Raw genomic sequence first — 19290 nt, 5'->3', positions numbered from 1 at the left:
TTAAGTCGGAGTTAAATGTCTCATGTAAACGTTAGTCAGTGCCACTGACCTCCGTGACCCCGTTGCTGGCCTGCAGGGTGATCCAGTCGTCCAGTTGATGCCCATCCCCCAGGTGGACGTACTGCAGGTTGCCCTCGTCAACGTCCTCTTGGGTGAAGGTGACCAGCGGGTGCTCCGCCGTGCCCACGTAACGCTCCTCGCCATCCGTGAAACGCCGCAGGAAGCCGTGAGATGGACCGGCCGCCACCGTGAAGACGATCTCCGACGGAAGGTTGTCCTCATGAGAAACCTGAAATTATTGAAATGTAATACCAAAACACTTTTAATAATACAGTAATAATGCTTTCAGTCTATTCATTCCTGCATTATTCTATGCACTCCATGAGAATGCTTTGTAGCTTAAAGGGACAGTGTTTGAGATTTTTAGTTCTTTATTTCCAGAATTCATGCTGCCCATTCAATAATGTTACCTTTTTCATGAATATTTATCACCACCATCAAATTGTAAGTATTATGACTGGAAAAATTGCACTTTTCATGCATGAAAAGGGGGATCTTCTCCATGGTCTGCCATTTTGAATTTCCAGAAATAGCCATTTTAAGCTGCAAAAATGACTGTACTTGTGCCATACTAGAAAGTATTTGTTTAGTACTTAGTACATTTTCATGAGAAGGTCAAATTTGGCAATAGGCGACACAGTTTCAATGAGCAGCATAGTTGCAATACCTTTTTTGACCATTTCCTGCACAGTGTACCTTTAAGAGTTGGTGGGTTTTTAACCACAATGTATTTTTTGTCACTACATTCAATTACACTTAGATAGAAATAACACACAGCAACAGACAAAATAGGACATACAAATTTACAAATGTAACCACAAATGTGTGGGTAAATATAGAATCTGAATTTTTGACTTTTAAAAAAAAATATGAAAATGACATGAATGCTTTTTACTTATCTTGAATTTTTCTACACACTCAGGGGAATGCTTTGTAGTTTGAGTATTGGTGGGTATTCAACCCCACAGTGCATTTTTTCACCTCTAACTAGCGAGTCACACCTCACCAAAATGGCTACAAACCGGTGCTTAAGAGAGAAAAAAACAGATGTACCCATAAATCTAAGGTAGTAAAAATGAGTACAAACTATCAATCATATTAAGGAGAGCTACTGGGAACAACTGGGCAGGAAGTGAAAGCATATGACTATTTTCTAAAAGCTGTGTAAAATTATCTGTCACTTTTATTGCTAGAATCCTAGCCACCCACATGTCTACTTCACATAATGGATAAGACAGAATAGTGAGTCGAATATGTATATTTTTATAAAAATTGTATGTACACTACCGGTCAAAAGTCTGGGGTCACCACACTTTCCTCCCACAATACTTCTTTCTGACAGTTTAGCTTGTTCCGTTTTAATTTCCGTTCTGGTATAAAATCAGTGTATAGAGTTATAGAGTTCCCTGAAATTGATGCATGCAACAAATAAGCAATTTGATATTGGGAAAACGTAACTGTTGAATGGATATACGATGCATAAAATAGACCAAAACTTTTGACTAATCAAAGTGTCCCTTTACTAATGTAGTGTCTAGTCAGGTGTACTAATCAAAGTGACACCTTGGCATTAATAATAGCCAGTTGCGGATCTACAAATTCATTCCCGGGATGAGATGAGGTCCAGAATAGCCCAATGAGCTCTATGAGCCCCATGCATGCAAAAGTTGATGTCTGCTCCTGTCGATCCATACAATGCCGGATGATATACATATCATTTGAAAGAGGAGAATCTACACTTTCCAACGATGTATGGTACTGGCTTATACATTAAAACATGACTGAGACAATGGATCGTGCATTCATAAGTAGGTTCATTCTGATGGCTAGAAAAACATGCAGCTACTCTGACTTGAATTTGTGGAAGAGGTGGCAACTCAGCAAATGTCATGCACCTACCATTGGAAAGGGCAGACACTGAGCTTTCCAATAGTTCCATGCATTCTCTGATAAACCAAAGAAATGTCTGTAGAAAAATTGAGTAAAACACATATTTCTATGTAATAAATGGCTGAAAGAGCTTGGTTAGATTTCACTCTTCTGTCCAGTTTAACCAATTTTATGGGTAAACAAACCTTTTTTCACCAATGGCTGTTGAGTACTTTACATTATATTTCCACGGTAGTGTACATTTTCAAAATTCAATTAAAATGTAACGTGTTGTGTTGTTACATAAAGACAGTCATAACATTAGTCAGGGGACTACTGTTCTCACCTCAAGTGTGCTGCTGTCGATCTTAACCGGCTTCCCCTCCTCCACCAGCACAGGTTTGTTACTGAGGATGACAGGGGGCCTCTGGTGGCTTTCCAGGTACACCTTGACCTTCACAGTGGCTTCCACAATTAGGTCCTTTGCTTTCACCTTGATGACGAACGAGTCGGCCATGTTTTTGCTGTTGTCATGGCGATAGGCCACGAGTCCCTGCTTCAGCTCGGCCTGCGTGAAGACCGTGACTCGCGTCCGGTTCCAGAACAGTCCGCCATGTTTAGGTGTCTCGCTGACCAACAGCGTGACCTCGTCGTCTTCACGAATGTCGAGGTTGGTGAGGACGCTGAAGGTCGTGGTGTTGATGGCCCTCTCGTGCCCCTTCTGCACCAACAGGCCTGTGTTGTTGCCCACCCTGAGGTAGGGCTCCTGGGCGCTGATGTCCAGCAGAGTGGACACGTAGTGCTTGCCGTCCGACACGAAGAGCACAAAGCGTCCATGTGTGGCTCCGCGGTGAGTGAACAGCACTCGCTTATGCTCCAGGTCCTCCTGCCTGAATTGATGCAAGCGGTGAGACGTGTCGTTGGCCATGACGAGGTCCCCCATGGGGATGCCTCGCCGGGTGAACACCAGCTGCCCGTCGCTGAAGTCCGAATCGGCATCGTGGAAGCAGAGGTGCTCGAGCGTCAGGAGCTTCTGGCCATTACGCACCACGTGGAAGACCTTATCCACCACCCTTATGGGTTTCTCATCGTTCACCAACTGGATGGAGATGTTGAAGGTTCCTTCCTTGGGCTCTACGTAGGTGTCCTCCTCAGACGCCGAAGGGTCTGGTGTGAGGCTGGTGGAGGCCATGAATGTGAAAGAGTCGTGTGTCGTCTCACTGTCGTCGTGGATATAGATGAGCCGTTCCCCGAGTATGTCCTCGTTGCTAAAGGACAGAATGTTGCTGTTGTCTGAGGTGGAGTTGGACGTGTTAATGCGGGTCAGTCTTCCATGCCTCGGACCTTTCTTGACGGTGTAATACATTTCTTTGGTGCTCAGGGTCTCTGCGAACAGCTCCTCTTTTGTAACAAGTTTGCTCTCTCCTTCAAGGAGCGATAGACCTTCGTTCTTCATGAAAATATTGTTGACATCAGCCATGATACCTAAAGTGAAGGTGTAACTGGATGTGTGAGAGTGTTTGGTGAAAATATGAAAATTGAACGAATCACTCGTGTCTTCAAATGGCCTATCTACCAGCTGGTATTCAACTTTTCCATCAGTCACATTTGTTTGACTGAATGTAGAGTTGTGTCCTAGCATCACATTATTCAATAAAAGCTTTCCCTTTGTTGGTGGAGCCAGTATTCTGAAAGATAGTTTGTCCTCTGGAATTGTCACTCCTTGCCCCTCAGCGTACAGATACTCAGAATCAATCACTACTCTCCTTATCTTGTCCATCTCCAGTCTATCATTTCTTACAACATCATACCTAATCCATTGGACTTGGATTGGAAACACAAGCTCTTCAGTAGCTCTTGTTGCCACGGTGACTGTGCACTTAAACTGATCGCCCAGGTCATCCGGTTGGATCTCTCGAAACGTGCCCACATACCTCAGGCGATCCTTGTCCAGGAGCCTCTGGGAGAAGGAGCTGGTGTGCTTCCACTCTCCGCTGGAGTGGAGCCTCTGCAGCTCCCCGAACTGGGGTGGCTCGGTCACATCGTAGCGGATGTCCACCGTCTGTTTCACAGCGTTTGTCTGGACGGCAAGCTGTGTGGATCCAATCACCACCGCCTCACCTTGCGCGACCTTCGTGCCCGTGTTGTTGGCGATTTTGTACTCAAGGGGCACGGCGAGAACCCTGAGGACTACTGTGTTGCTGACCTTCTCTCCGTCGCTCACCCTCAGCACGATCCTGGAGTTCTTCACTCCGGTGTGGACGTAGTTGATCTTCCCGTGCTCCAGAGTGTCATGGGGAAACGACATCACCACCTCTCCTGGGTTGTCCTCGTTCTCCAGGAACCCAGACGCCGCGTTGAGGTTTCCCAGGACGGAGTACACGAGATCAGTGGTGTTGGTGTCGATGTCCGTGGCCTTCAGCACCTCCGTCGTAAGAGGCTTCCTGGAGTTCTCTAACAACGAGAACAGGTTTCCCTCCGGCAAGCTTAGCTCGGGCGCATCATTCGTAGGCGTCACGGTGATATTAAACCGGTGCAGCTTGTTGCCCTTCAGGTAGCCTGGCACCTCCTTCCTGCTGCTGGAGAAGACGGAAAACATGAAGAAGTCGTGAGGGTCCTCGGAGCCTCCGTGGATGTACATGACGCGGCCGTGCCACAGGTCCAGCATGCCGAAGGTGTTCTCCTCCTGCTCCTCGTCCACGTCCAGCCTCAGCTGCCCGTGCACAGGCTGCTCCTCGATGCGGACCGTGATCTGGGACTGGCGGATGCCCAGCTTCTTGAAGTCCAAGTTCACCTTGATGTGTTTGGACTCCAGGGAGCCGCGGCCTCCCTCCGGCACCACCAGGTCTCTGAGCGCCAGGAAGTTGCTGCCGTACCTCTTCACCAGGCCTTTGGCAAGCGTTGACATGTGCAGCGGAGGAGGTGTGTGGGTGAAGGAGGGGGCGAGGCGAGTGGTGGGGCTTAATGTAGTGGTTGGATCTGGTTCTCTCTCTGGCTCACACCCAACTGAGATGTCTTTTGTGACGAGGGCCTGAGGCAGACCGACGCTTGCTTGATTGACTTTGATGTCCTTCAGGCAGCCTTTGAAGGAGCCACCTCGGACACGCTTGCCTGACACCGACACCAGCCCCGCCTTCCTGACCTCGACGCGCGTGCTGTCATCCACACCGCCCACAAATGTCGGGCCCTTTGGCTGGAAGCTTTTAGTTCTGGCACTGGCAGCGACGCTGGACTTCACCACCTCGTCATTCACCGCCAACTGCAGGCTGTTCGCAGTGAAGAGCAGCTTGACGTAGTGCCACTTCTTGTCATTCACGAAACTCAGGGAGCGCAACTCGGTTTGAGACCCGCCTCGGCCCATGACGGCGACCAACAGACCCTCGCGGATCTCCAGTGAAACAAAGTCCCCCTGGCGAGCTGAGCTGTACAGGACGATACCGTCGCTGGCTGAGGTGTGAAGCGAGCACTCAAACGTCCACTCGTGCTGTGACGTCCACACGGGGAGGGCCATGTAGGCCCTGGAGCTGAAGAAGCTAATCGGATCGTCTTCGCTGGCCAAAAACTGGGGGCTGCACCCCAGGGACACCTCGTGAACGTTCTTCAGCCCAGAGTAGGACCTCAGAGAAGAGAGGAGGTTGTGCTCGTTGAACAGCACCTCGTCCAGGCAGCCGCGGAACCCAGTCAGGTCGCCGGGCAGGTAGAGCTTGTCGAGTCCCCCCGAGCCTCCGACGAAGAAGCCGTCCTGGATGTTGAGCTCGTGGTCTGATCGAGGCATCTTCATGCTGGTGTGGGAGTGGTTGTCCACGGTCAGCGTGACGTTATAGCGTTCCTGCAGAAGCTCCAGGGTGTGCCAGGCCAGGTCGTTGAGCTGAGTGGCTTTGTCCGAGAGCAGGACTCTCTCCCCGGCACCCAAGTCCAGCCTCACCTGATTTGGGGAAAAAAAAGACATGTAGATCAGAATTTTTGTTGAATTGAAATTATTTTAACTGTGTTATACAGGATTTCTCAACACAAAACATTTTGTGTAATATAGTTACACACGTGAGTACAAAGTGGGGCAAAATTGTCATCCTAAAACTTCAGCTATAAACATTTCTGAGCCCTGCCTGTACAAGAAACAAAAAAAATGGCAGGCCTATTTTGACTTTAAACATTAAATGGTGAAAGTGTTATATAAAGTAATATAAATATGCTAAAATAAGAAGATGACTGTATATTATTTACAATTACGGTGAATAATAAAACAGTATGAGCCCATCTTGTACTGTATACAAATGGTGCTAGAGTCAACATTCAGTCTCATTGGACTGCATGTCACACCACTGTAAATCCACGGCCGGCTCCAGCCATGTACGCCTAACGGCGCTTACTTATTTACATAAAACTGTCACTAACTATTCATGAGAGTTCTGCCTTGCACTAAAAATAAGTGTCATATTACACAGTACATTAAACTGCACATTTAATTGAAATGAGCAGTGGCATTAAAAGAGGCAGTGGCAGCCATAGATGCATACATGCATACATTTGAATACATGTATTTTCGCCTGATGTCACAGGGGTGATACAGTGGTGGAGGACGGGGTTAAGTGCCCTTGGCTATGTGTGCAGGGGACTTATTATATTCCAGTCTTTCAGCTGGTGATGGGGCTGTCACTGTGTCTCGAGTGGTACGGAGTGGAAGTTGCACTGGGAGGTTGAACTTGTCAAGGCTTGCAGTGAACTTACTGGCATGTTTGCAAAGAGTAGGAGACAGAGAAGAAAAATAAAGAAAAAAAGAATGAGAGAGAGAGAGAAAGAGAGAGAGAGAGAGAGAGAGAGAGAGAGAGAGAGAGAGAGAGAGAGAGAGAGAGAGAGAGAGAGAGAGAGAGAGAGAGAGAAAACAATAAAAAAAATCAGGAGAGAGAAGTGGTGGAGAGGTAAAGACAGAAGAACAAGAGGGCAAAGGGAAGGAGAGAGAAGAATAATTAAGTAGAAGAAGTAGAGGAAAATGGTAGAAGAAGAAAAAAAGAAATGAAAACGGTGGTATGTCATGAAGCTCTCCTTTACAGTTATTCCATCCATCCTAGCCTGGGGACTAGTTTTTTGTTTGGTGACCTAAGATTGTAACCAAGCATTTTTCAACTCGTCACACTTAAAGCATAACATAATACGCACAAACACTGAGGTCTCCTCTCCCTCCAACAAGCCTAGTTTTGCCATAGCCTCGGGATAACCTCCAAATCTTCTGTTGCCCACACAAGTGACATTTAGTGTAAATACAGTCCCAAATCCATCTCTGAGGCCTTACGCAATATTTGTTCCTAACTAGCTACAGAAGCACCACTGCAAGCCTCTCTCTTTCTTCTGCTCTCTTTACTACTAACCCCCCAGCCTTTCTTTCTCTTCTCTTTCTCCCAGTCTGTCTTTCCATCTTCTTACAGTTTCTCTCCTCTTTCTCTCTGCCTCTATCTCTCTCTTGCTGTCTCTCCTGGTCTATCTCTTTTTCTATCTCAGTCCATCTCTTGGGCTTGTTTACTGTATGTGACTCCCCATCTTTCTCTCCATGTCTCTCTCCCTCCTTCCCTATTCATCTCTCTTACTGTACAAATCCACTGTGTTGATCTCATCTGACATAGCCGCAGCAAGCAACCTTTATATGGGCCGTGGTCAGTGGTGGTCAGGGTCTTCTTCCAGCGATAAATGTTTTTTCTCTTGCTGTACACAATGTCATCACGGCTCAAGCTCGCTGGGCCGAGAGAGGCCACGGTTGGCAGCGAAGTGGGCATCACCTGGGCACAAATAGGCCTGGATGGGCACGGCCTGGCACTGCAGGGAGGCTGGGGACATGCAGTGCCAGGCCGTCCCTTCCCTTCACTGGACGGAGTGCGCTTGGCAGCTTTAATCAGGTGGAGTGCAGAGTTATGCAAATTCAGGGGAGAGAATACATATTAGTATACCTTTCCATTTCTCTCATTTCGTCTGTCTCTTTCTCTCTCTCTCTCACTCTCCCCAATTTATCTCTCTATTCCTCACTGTCCTTCAATGTTAATCTGTCTTTGCACTCTATTCCCTCTCATTCCTTCTCTTTATCTCTCTTTTTTTCTTTCTCCCTCTCTACCTGTTTCTTGCTCCCAGTCTCTCTCTCTCTCATTCCTTGTCTGTATGTCTGCCTCTCTCTCTCTCTCTCTCTCTCTCCCTCTTTACATCTAGCACTCCCTCTTTCCCACTTCTTCAGTCTCTCTCCTTCTTCTTCTCTGTCTCACAGAGCAGAAGAAGACACGTAAACCCTGAAGTGCTAACCTTCTTTTAACCCTTTGACAACATGTGTTGCTATTTTTACGAGGCTGTTGTACATGTCTGAGACAGGGCTGTGGTGTTGGTGCTAGAGGCTGGTCTGTGTGTGTGTGTGTGTGTGTGTGTGTGTGTGTGTGTGTGTGTGTGTGTGTGTGTGTGCATATGTTAGAGGCTGGTCTGTATGTGTGTGTGTGTGTGTGTGTGTGTGTGTGCGCGCGCGTGGGCGCATAGCCATGAGTGTCTGCACGTGTTTAAAATATTATGGATTCTGGGTGTTTTCAGTGTGATTGTGAGTTCATGTGTGAGACAAGTTTGTGTTTGTATTATGAGTAAATGCACGTGAATATGTTTGTAAGCTTGTATGCATATGAATTGAACGTGTTTGTGTTTATTGTCAGTATGAAAGTGTTGCCGTAATTTTTACAAAATGTTTGCATTGTGCATATACCTACATATTCTAAGCTGGTGTCTATGTAAATGTTTATGTGTGTGCGTGCGCCTGTGTGTGTGTGTGTGTGACTGTTACCTGTGTATACGCCTGTGTGAGATTGTGTATGCGTGCATCATGTGTGTGTGTGTGAGTGTCACCTGCAGACGTGTTTCGTTTGGCTCCACGGTGTAGTCTGTCTGTCAGTGTGTGTGTGCGTATGTACATGCATAAACGTGCGTGTGTGTGTGTGTGTGTGTGCGCACGCGTGTGCGTGAGCGTATGCATATGCGTGCAATCGTGCATGTGTGAGTGAGTGTCACCTACATACGTGTGTTGTTCAGTTCCACAAAGAGGTAGTCTGTAGGTCAGCGTGTGTGTGTATGTGTGTGTATGTACATGCATACACGTGTGTGTGTGTGTGTGTGTGTGTGTGTGTGTGCACGTGTGTGAGTATCACCTGCAGGCGTGCGTCGTTCATCTCCACAGTGAGGTAGTCTGTCTGCCCGGCGGCCAGGAAGAGCAGCCCTGCGGTGCTGGAGGTCCGGAAGCGGACGTGCAGAACGTTCCGGCTGGATGCCTCCACCGCCCTCAGCTGCACGAAACCATCGCCGTAGAAGGAGGCTGCGCGTCAGGATCGGGGCAGTGGAAAAAAGAAAAGATACAGAAGACAGTGAGGGAAGGATGGAAGGAGGGAGCGGAGAGCAAAAAAGGACGGGGAAAGGATAGAAAAGAATGTTTACACCCTATATGGTACAGTTTGGAGTGTTAATTCAAAACATAAAAGATCTATTAGGATGACATTGCTATAGCACATCTACAATATATTTAGGGCCTAAGCCATTTATTGACTTAGAGAGTATTAGAAGAGTTTTAAACTCAATTCTAAATCTCTCAGGTAGCCAGTGTAATGACTAAAGTACTGGAATGGTGTGGTCTCTAAAATTATAGCAGCAGCAATACAAAGCCAACACCATAGATGGATCTTGATTGGGGCAGTGGAAGATGAAGGATAGAAGGAGGGAAAGAAGGCGTGGGGAGCAAAGAAAGAAATGGAGAAAAAATGCATGAGAACTCCCCTTCTAAACAGTACAGTTTGTTGTGTTAATTCAACACTTGGGGAGTAGTGGCAACGCTAGCAGGGTTACATTTTGTAGAGGGCGGCTGTGGACCGAGGGAGTGGAAAAAAGACGGATAGTCAGGCCGGAAGGAGAGCAAAAAAAAGAAGGAGAAAAGGATACAAAAAGAATGACAGTCACTCTCCCCTTTCTACAGAACTGCTTGACTTTTCCATGAGGAGGGGGGAAATGGGGATGAAAGTTGTCCTACTTAATAAAAATGCTTGTTCCAGGGCCATGGAAACGCCACTGTGTGTGGGTGGTATGAGGCGAGAATGAATGTGAGCAAAATAAAAGAAGGCAAGTCTAAAATGCTGGGGATGAGTCGACAGTATTTTTAGACCTTAATACGTAAATCTTGTTTATTTACGATCTTTGTTAGCAGCCCCTGAAACGATTTTAAAAGTAATGTCGGATGACGGGGGCTAAGCACCCTTGGCAAAGATGGCAGTAAATCTTCAAATTTATGGAAATCGTGATAATGCCTGCAGACACATCACTGTGTGTCGAAATCGTTTGACACTGGAGTCTAGGGAGTGCAAGATCCCCTTACTTTTACTACTCTGAGCATCTCTCCAGATCATCTGTGTTTTTATGTTTTTAAAAACCTCAAGGACCCTGCCCCCTGCGCTCCCTTTTTTTGGAGGCTAACAAGGTTATGCAATTTCATGAATCCGTACAGCATCACAGCCAAGCTTTAGAAAGTGTCATAATAGTAGAACAAGTGAAATTGCTGTAATATTACAGAGCATAAGATATATTACTTTTACAGCTAAAGATCAATGATTAAAATAAACACACAATATAATTAACACACAAACTTAAGCTTATATACAGCAAGATAACATAATTCAGACTTGTAGTAGCCTATAAAGTATGTAAAATAAGTGTTGCAAAGTAAAAGATACTTTAGAGGATACACTTCTCCTTTCACTAATATCCATTTGAGATACTTCATACAACGCTGAAAAGAAGACACCACAGCATGAAGTGGAATCAAAAGAAGCACAAAGGTAGGATTAGGAAACATAAAAACATTAATTTTCAATACAACCGCCCACAGATCACGTGGCGGGATTAATTGTAGACCACCAGTGGTTTTGGAAACACTGCATGCCGTAAAATGATTATTATGATTCGGCTGAGGCAGGAATGCAGGTGATACCCCGTAGGCGTGAACAAATTTCTTCCTCAACACCATATCTTTGGCCAGCACCCTGCTTTCCTCACCCCTCCACCTCCTCTCTCTTGCTTGTAAAACATCACAGAGGTAGCTGAGCTGGAAAGTACCACTTAACGTGGATGATGCAAGCCCAATCATCTAGAGAGCATACTGTCATACTTCCTTGAATCACTCACTAAGTTCTTGACACCCATCACCGGTAATATCAACAAATGATCTCTTAATAAAAATGATGGTGCTGCTATCGTTTTATATAGAGTGAACATCTCTGGGCTTGTGGCTCTGTTATCTTTCTGTCTGGACTTGAGCGTGCATAAAATTCCCCTCACACCTTGAGTCTTTGAGTGTGAGTGTGTTTAAGACTGTGTGTGTGTGTGTGTGTGTGTGTGTGTGTGTGTGTGTGTGTGTGTGTGTGTGTGTGTGTGTGTGTGTGTGTGTGTTTGTGCGTGCATGTGTGTATTATCTGTGCCTGGCACAGATCTGCCCTAACTACTCAACTGTGGCTGGGTCAAAAACGTGCAAAATGGCATTGTCATTCCGTGTAACGGATGCCTTCTGCTGACTGTAACTGTAAAAAACACGACTCTTTTTATTTTTGTATTATTACAGGGAATTCATGAAAGCCTCGGCTGTCATCCATTCACTTGAAACAATTTAAAAATCATGTTTTTTGCAGTTACAGTCGGCGAAAGATATCCGTTACACTGAATGACAAAGACGTCTTCGACCCGGCTATGCTGCTTATTTTCTCCCTCTCCCTCCTCACTGTCTCTGCTGTCTCTCTCTCTCTCTGTTCCTCTCTCTATCCCCCTCTCCCACCTTGTTCCTTTGCCAACCTGTCAAAAGACAAAAAGGGCAATAAACTTAACTGCTGACATTCAGAGCAAGAGAGAATTAAACTCTTTGTGCTGCATATTTTAACATATTACTTTTCTCTCTGACGAACTCACAAAAACCTCTCTTTACTATCTCATTTCCCATTGTCATTAGTTGCTGTGAAATGTGCTTCGTGTGGTACGACAGATATTCATGTGCCAGCTGTTATTGCTGCATAGTAATTTGCAGTGTTAATTCAACAGTATTCTGAGCACATATGACTCTATTCAATTTAGGGTATAAGATATGAACCCTTTCATTGTTCAATCAATAAAGCGCAGCCATATGGTTAAATTCAATCTTTTCTGTGTTAATTCGACACTCAAACCGTTGAATTTTAAAGTGGATGGGACCATATATTTTCAGTTGAATTCACAGTGAAAATCTTAATGTGTAAGCTTACACTCTAATTCCTCCATGGCATAGTAAATTTTGCAGTGTTATTTCAACGCTTAAGAGAGTCAATTTAACATTGAGATTGTATTTCGTCCCAGAGTACACTCTGAGTGTAGATTGAAAACTGCATTTTATTTTTCTTCACTGTGTGCCGTGGTGATTCCGCTGTACCCTGCAGCTCTCCATAGCATATGCTGCTGCACTTGCGGCGTTACTGCGGCCGTATTGTAAACAATGGCATTGTTGGCTGTAAGGCGCGCAGCAGTGTTAATCTGACGAGGATGACGACGAATGAGAGGCCTGGTTTCGGGTGACCTGCTAGTCTGTAAATATCACATCACAATCTCCCTTAAGAGTATAGTACTCTCTCTCTTGGCTATATACACTCCATCCTTCCCCTTCCTCAGTCCACGCTGGTGTGCCTCCTCGTATTTGTCTTTATCTTAATATTTTCCACTCTCTTCTCACTTTCTTTCTCTGGTTTCATGTTGTATTTCCTCTATTCTTTCACTTCCTCTCATTTTATCTCTCTCTCTCATTCACAGAGGCGCCCCAGTGGCTGGTGTGAGTTGCTGTGGAGTGTGTGTGTGTGTGTGTGTGTGTGTGTGCGCGCGTGTGGGTGCAGTGCAGTGTGGGGTGCGTGTGCTGGCATGCCTTGCCCTGACAGCACCTCTCACTCGCAGCATTACAGGCTGTGACAACGGCACATTGTCTGGCCCAGGCCGGTCACCGAGAGAGCCTGGACGCAGCTGTTTTCTACTTCTCTCTGCTCTCTCATTCTATCTCTCTCTCTCCCTCTGTCTCTCTAGCTCTGTCTCTCGCCGTGCCGGCCCGCATTACTCTGTAATTTACACTAATGCACCCTGCTTTCTCATCTGCAGAGATGTAGAGACACAGAGGCCCTCGCCCGGCCTGCCTAAATGGGGTTAAAAACCACCAGATTAGCGGGTAACCCCTAATGTCTACTTTCTAATCTACTGGACAAATTACACCCCGGCCGCACAACAAAGTGGTATGTCCTAGTACGCAGAGACACCTACGTGAACCTGATGGGGAGCCTCGTAAACAAACCCATCCTTCACGCTAATGAAGCCTCTTGATGACCCTGGGTTTTATTTTTTACACTTAAAATGTCACACAGCCTTGATCTTAGTAGAGGTGCACTGTGTAGGATGGTGGCCAGAGTTTGAATTGCAACTATGCTGCTCATTATTACAATTGTGCTGCCTATTGCTAAATTTGATATTTTAGGAATATCAGGAATATTTACGAAACCATAAAGTAATATTTACTAGTATGACCAAAGTACAGTAAGTCTTGCAGCTAAAAATGTCCATCTCTGGAAATTCAAAAATTCGGACAGGGAGAAGACCCACTTTTTCAAGTATGAAAAGTGCATTTTGATTTGTGGTGGTAGGTTTTCGTGATAAAGGTAACATTTGTGAATGAGCAGAATGAATTCTGGAAAGAAACTGCTGAAAGTATTACACATTGCACCTTTAAGTTTTAGGCATACTACTGAAAACAGTTAAAGGTCAATGATAATTTTAAAAAAGCACACGCTATAATAATAAACAAACAAAAGCTCAAGCCATACAATGCATTCCAGAATTTCCACATAAAAACGTAAGTGTGCAGGGATTCAACAAGATTATGCCTGTTGCATGAAGGCAGATTAACAATATGCCGGAATCGTACAGTAGTGAAGTGCAGGTATGAACATGCGCCGTCATATGGAGACTGCATGGCAGGCAGTTGGCATCGTCTATGATGGGCTTATGAAGATATTTGAACGGACTGATGCACATGTCAACTAAACCCCCTGTCTAGACAAACAGGCATCAATCAGAATGCTGGAGGCTACAGCCAGACTGACACCTATTGACTTTTGGTGTAAATAATTAGGCTAATAGCTAAAACAGACTATGGACTTCCTGACTTGTTTGAGACTTTGAACAACCGTGTCAACATAAACATAAATAGAGCTCAAAGTTACACACATAAGCGAGGGAAAAACAAATAAACAGATGTTCCAATTTAAAGCCAACATACACACACACATGCACATGCACGCACGCACACACACACACACACACACACACACAAACACACACACACACACACACACACACACACACACACACACACACACACACACATGCACATGCACGCACGCACACACACACACAATGCTGGAGAAGCTACAGAAATAACTTACACTCTTATCTGTCATAGTGTAGTAGACAATGTACACCTATACAGATTCAAATTGTAATACTTGGCATGGCAGATTGCCAGGATTTATTCAAATATTTATGGAAAGACAAAGGGACTTGGGAGAGAGATGTTGTACTCCATGTTGTACACATGACAATGTTGTGAAAAATTAAACATGATGTCAGGGTGAATCATAGTGATCTGTGCTGTGTTATTGGCATTAGACATGCACTACATTCATTGCCATAGCAGTAGGGGTGTAAATCACAGCCTCCATGACGATACGATTCAATATCGATATCTTATTATTCACTGCGATACGATTGGATTATTTTCGATACTTAAGAATGCTCCACGATACGATGCAATTCGATTCAATCGTCAGATTATATTGCGATGTATCGATACATTTCAATTATTATTTACACCCCTACATAGCAGCATGGCATCTTTTTGCTTCCTTCCTTCTTAGTCCTCCCTTCCTTTGCTGTCTCTGTAGTACTGTGGCCTCATTTGCTCTTATGCAATAAATTAAGCCAATGGAGTCACCAACCGAGGGAAATATCAAGATTTACACTTACATGGCCCACAGGCAAAGATGACCTCTTCCATTTGCATATGGATCATATACACACGGGCCTGTCTATACTCCTCCTAACTATCTCAATAACCCTTTTTTTCTCATGGCTCGCTTGACAAATACATGTGATGACGCATGAAATGAAAATCCCATTTGAAGAGGAGAGCAGCAGACTTGGGATGCCACCGCCTTGACATGAGAGCCGGTTGTCACCAAGGTGCATGCACACGTCCATCGAGAGAGAGAGAGAGTGAGAGAGTGAGAGAGAGAGAGAGAGAGAGAGAGAGAGAGAGAGCGAGCGAGAGAAACAGAAACAGAAAGAGACAGAGAGAGAGAGACTGAGACAGAGACAGAGACAGAGAGACAGAGAGAAACAGGGAGAAAAAGACAGAAATAGTGAGAAACAGAAACAGAAACAGAGACGACAGAGAAAGCCTCAAAGGTGATGGATGAAAATGCTTGTGAAGGAGCTCAGCTGAAACTGACACTGCAAGTGACTGAGACACTAGCACTCAAACTCAGACTTGTGGCATTTTATAACATCAACTATCATGGAGTTATCAATGCATAACATGGTTAATTATTGACATTAAAGGGGTATGCCACTATTTTGGGGCTTAATACAGTTAAAATCGTTGGCTGGTGTTTATAAAGGTGGTAAAGTGTCTTATTTTTCATGTAAGCCGTTGTCTTTCTTTAAGACAAGTTAAAAGAGGGAATATGTAGCTAAGCTAGTGAAAGTCAATGGATCCATGTAGCATGCTACATTGCTACACGGATACATTGACTTTCACTAGCTTAGCGACATAATCCCTCTTTTAACTTGTCTTAAAGCAAGACAACGCTTAACATGAAAAATAAGACACTTTACCACCTTTATAAACACCAGCCAACGATTTTAACTGTATTAAGCCCCAAAATAGTGGCATACCCCTTTAAGTTGATTTCCATTAATACTTGATTCCTATTACTCTAGTCTGTAGGTCTATGCCTTTTCATGCTTGGCTATCTGTCATGCTGTTGTCAGTCTTGTTATTCACTGGCATAGTTGTTTCCAATACATAATATATATTTCCTATCAGGTGAGGAGGACTATGCATGATACTGCATCTCCTGCATGCCTTGGCTACCGATCTCCTGAATGCCTTGGCTATGCCTTGGCTACCGATCACCAATCTCTGATGCATCAGCTTGTAGTTCTCTTTGATCATGTAGATCTTTCCTTCGGGGCTGTGGATGACATCTCCTGTCCTGGCTGCCTGTCATGTACCGGTAATCCTCAATGCATCTTCTTCTAATTTACGGTCGTTTACATAGTTGTTTCCTACCAGGACAAATATATGAGTGCTACATATCATGTCTTGACCATCTTCCACCTTGCTTGGAATGTGAGTGAATGAATAATAGCTGTCATCTTTCCCCTAGGGACAGAGGGACGAGGGTGAGGAGGGGGGGGGGGGTGTCTTCCTCCCCTATCTGGTACTGTACTTGACCCTGGCTTTGAACTGTGTGTGTGCTGTGAAAGATGGTGTGCCAGTGTGTGTTGTTCAGCTGCAGGAGAAGCATGAGAAAAATGCACTTGACGGAGAAGGGCGGCCATGGTGGCGTGGAGGGATGAAAGTGCACTGTGCCCTATACTAGTGGAGGGAGGCCAGTTGCTGACATGCCAGGCCAGGCCACGCAGTGCAGTGCACACTGTAATTGAGCCAGTGAAGACAACACACTAGAGAGGGGCTCTTGAGGGATTCCTGCTAAAGTAATGCCTTTGATGTAGAACCCGTGTTTTAACCCTTGCATGCAGAGCCTCTATCAGCAGCACTTTGTTTTTGTTTTCACCAAAAGGATAATGGCCAAGCCTTAATCGGTTGCTTAGGACTTTCGAAAATGTTATTGCAATGTTGCTATGATGTAGTTCCAGCAAATAGTCATTCAGATCACAGGAGATTCCATTCTGCACCGAAAGGCTTCATGTGCAGAACAAGAATCAAACATTCAAGGCACACCAGCCCTGTTCAAGTTCTGATCTAAGGGAAAAAAAATATCCTTTTGGCCTTTAACCCTACCGTAGTGAACACAGCCAACAGTCCTCAGCAAGGCGCTCAGAATTATTCAATGTGACAAGTCTGGCGGTCAATATACCCCTAAGCATATTGTGCTTCGACGTGAAATCTCTTGTCCAATATGACGACTTTGGTTTAAAACACGGTGTGACACTGTGTGCCTGTCTATAATTTGTCACTGGGGTGGATAGGAACTGTTACATGACACACAGAGTCTGGAAAATCATCTTATGTGGCCAAAATGTGACTATCTAAAATGTGATGTTCTATGTTTGTTGAAATTGAATTAGAATAGTTTGTTTATATTGAATCATGAGGTTACCTTCAAAAATCAAAGTTTGATCAAAGTATGATGCGTCTACTTGAGACATGAGTGGACAAAAAAGAGGCAAGTAGCCTATGTCATTCTGAATATTGAAAGAGTCAATAAATCAATAACACCCTATTTATTTATCCAAAGCATGTGTTTAGTAAATAGGGCTATTTTAGGTCAAGGAAGGTGACTAGAATCAGAGTATGTAAGAGACATGCTGCATATCACACATCTAACACAAGATATATTGAATGCCCCCATAGGCCTATCCATATTAATGTAATGCCAGGAATAGGATTAAAGGGATTAATCAATGACTTATTCAAGATTCATTCTTGAGTGATTACAATTATGTTATTACATTTGTATGCTATGTTTATTAAAATGGGAGCAGTCTTGGTCATTTCCAAATCGCCAAAATACACTTGACCTATGGGGAAATCAATATGTGATAGCTGGCAATTAAACCACTAACATAGGGCCTACTATCATTTGACTATTCCTGTTAGGGATAGTTCTGTGGGCATAGGCTGCACTGTGGTGGTCAAAACGTTAATGACAAGCCATAGGGCCTAATAACAACGCTTCAGTGGAATAACTATGAGAAAAGGCGGAACATATAAATCAGCTTTCGTTGGAGGTACCCTTGGCAGTGATTTCTATGGGCTGTTCAGCCATTGTTATGCGTGCCAAGATTTTTGTGAAGTAGGCGCCGCCGCATGCTGTTTTTAAGGGCTATAGTCTCATAGGTTAAACTACCAAATACAGGGGAAAAACATTCAACTCGTGTAACACAACATCTTCGCAGCAAACAAACTTTCCATTTGACCTAGCCGGCAATTGCTGTGTTGTTGCTATTTGTTGCGATAAGTTCTGTAAGTTTCTTACCTCCATTTGTCAGCCCGATCATGAAACATGCAAGCGTACAGAGAAACACGGTCTTCGACTTCATCTTTAAGCAGATTTGTTTTATGTCCCACAGAGTAACCGCCGACTATGTATACATATTTACTGTTTTTCTGGAGCTATGTGGGACTCCAGCGCAATCGGACACTACTTTGGGAAGTCTGAACCTTTTCTCGGCTTCACACAGAGAGAGGAGCAGTGTAGCTTGCTCGAGCTCCGCCTTCACGCGCCCCCTCCTCTCAGCCTTGTCACGGTTTGAGACAGCCTGCTTTCACAAATAACACTAATTCAAGATCCCACAAAGGGGCCCAAGTAAAAATAATTATTATTCTTAATAAATATTGACAAAACCCGCAAATCTTGATCACTTTCTATTGTGCCGTCTGCTGTCCAATCTGCAGCTACCCAGGTTGCAGCTGTTGTTTTATTTCACTCAGCCTACTTTTTTTTTTGCAAGCCATTTGGGAGACACATCCATCATCTGAATTACAAGTTTTACGGGCGCAAGAGCTGGTGTAATGAATCTCTGTAGCACTAGGTTTAAAAGTAAATATCAAAAATACTACTTTAGTGATCTGTCAATTCAATTAAAATGTTCAGTTTAGGGACCATATAATATGCATGAATGCATAAATGCTAGACCTACCATATAATACAATTAAAACATAACTGCTGCAATTTCATGCACTGTACCAGGGTTAGCTTCAGTCTTACATCTGCAGTCCCTGACTCCATCTGTCCATATGATCAAGATGTTGTAGGCTACTGCATAAAAGCATTATGCAGTGAGGCCAAAAGCATCAGGTCATTTTGGTTTTATTTTGAATCTGCTCATGGTTTACCGGCATTAGGTAATTATGTTATTTAAAAATCGTGACCACTTCAAGTTCCTTACACATCTGTCACATGTCACATCATATCAGAGACGGTAGGTATGGGTAGGAGAGAGGAGTAACGTTCATCCTGTTGATGACATGCATAGAATTTACTGTGCGAAAATGTTATTTAC

The 19290-nt window shown here is 44.5% G+C and overlaps 1 protein-coding gene across 1 annotated transcript in view; it reads right to left on the bottom strand.

The window, feature by feature from the left end:
- Positions 1-18510, bottom strand: part of cspg4ba (chondroitin sulfate proteoglycan 4ba) — a 46843-nt gene extending 28333 nt beyond the window's left edge. The window contains exons 1-4 of the mRNA XM_063195220.1: positions 18264-18510; positions 9093-9256; positions 2276-5854; positions 50-289 (exon numbers count right to left, since the gene is read on the bottom strand). Of these exons, the coding sequence (XP_063051290.1) occupies positions 50-289; positions 2276-5854; positions 9093-9256; positions 18264-18327 (4047 nt within the window). The 5' untranslated portion in view covers positions 18328-18510. The remainder of the gene's footprint in view (positions 1-49; positions 290-2275; positions 5855-9092; positions 9257-18263) is intronic.
- Positions 18511-19290: the final 780 nt, after the last annotated feature.

This window comes from Engraulis encrasicolus, chromosome 3, assembly GCF_034702125.1.
Source record: "Engraulis encrasicolus isolate BLACKSEA-1 chromosome 3, IST_EnEncr_1.0, whole genome shotgun sequence".
Lineage (NCBI taxonomy): Eukaryota > Metazoa > Chordata > Actinopteri > Clupeiformes > Engraulidae > Engraulis > Engraulis encrasicolus.
Note: the sequence above shows the minus strand (reverse complement) of the source record. Positions and strands in the feature narration are given on the sequence as shown.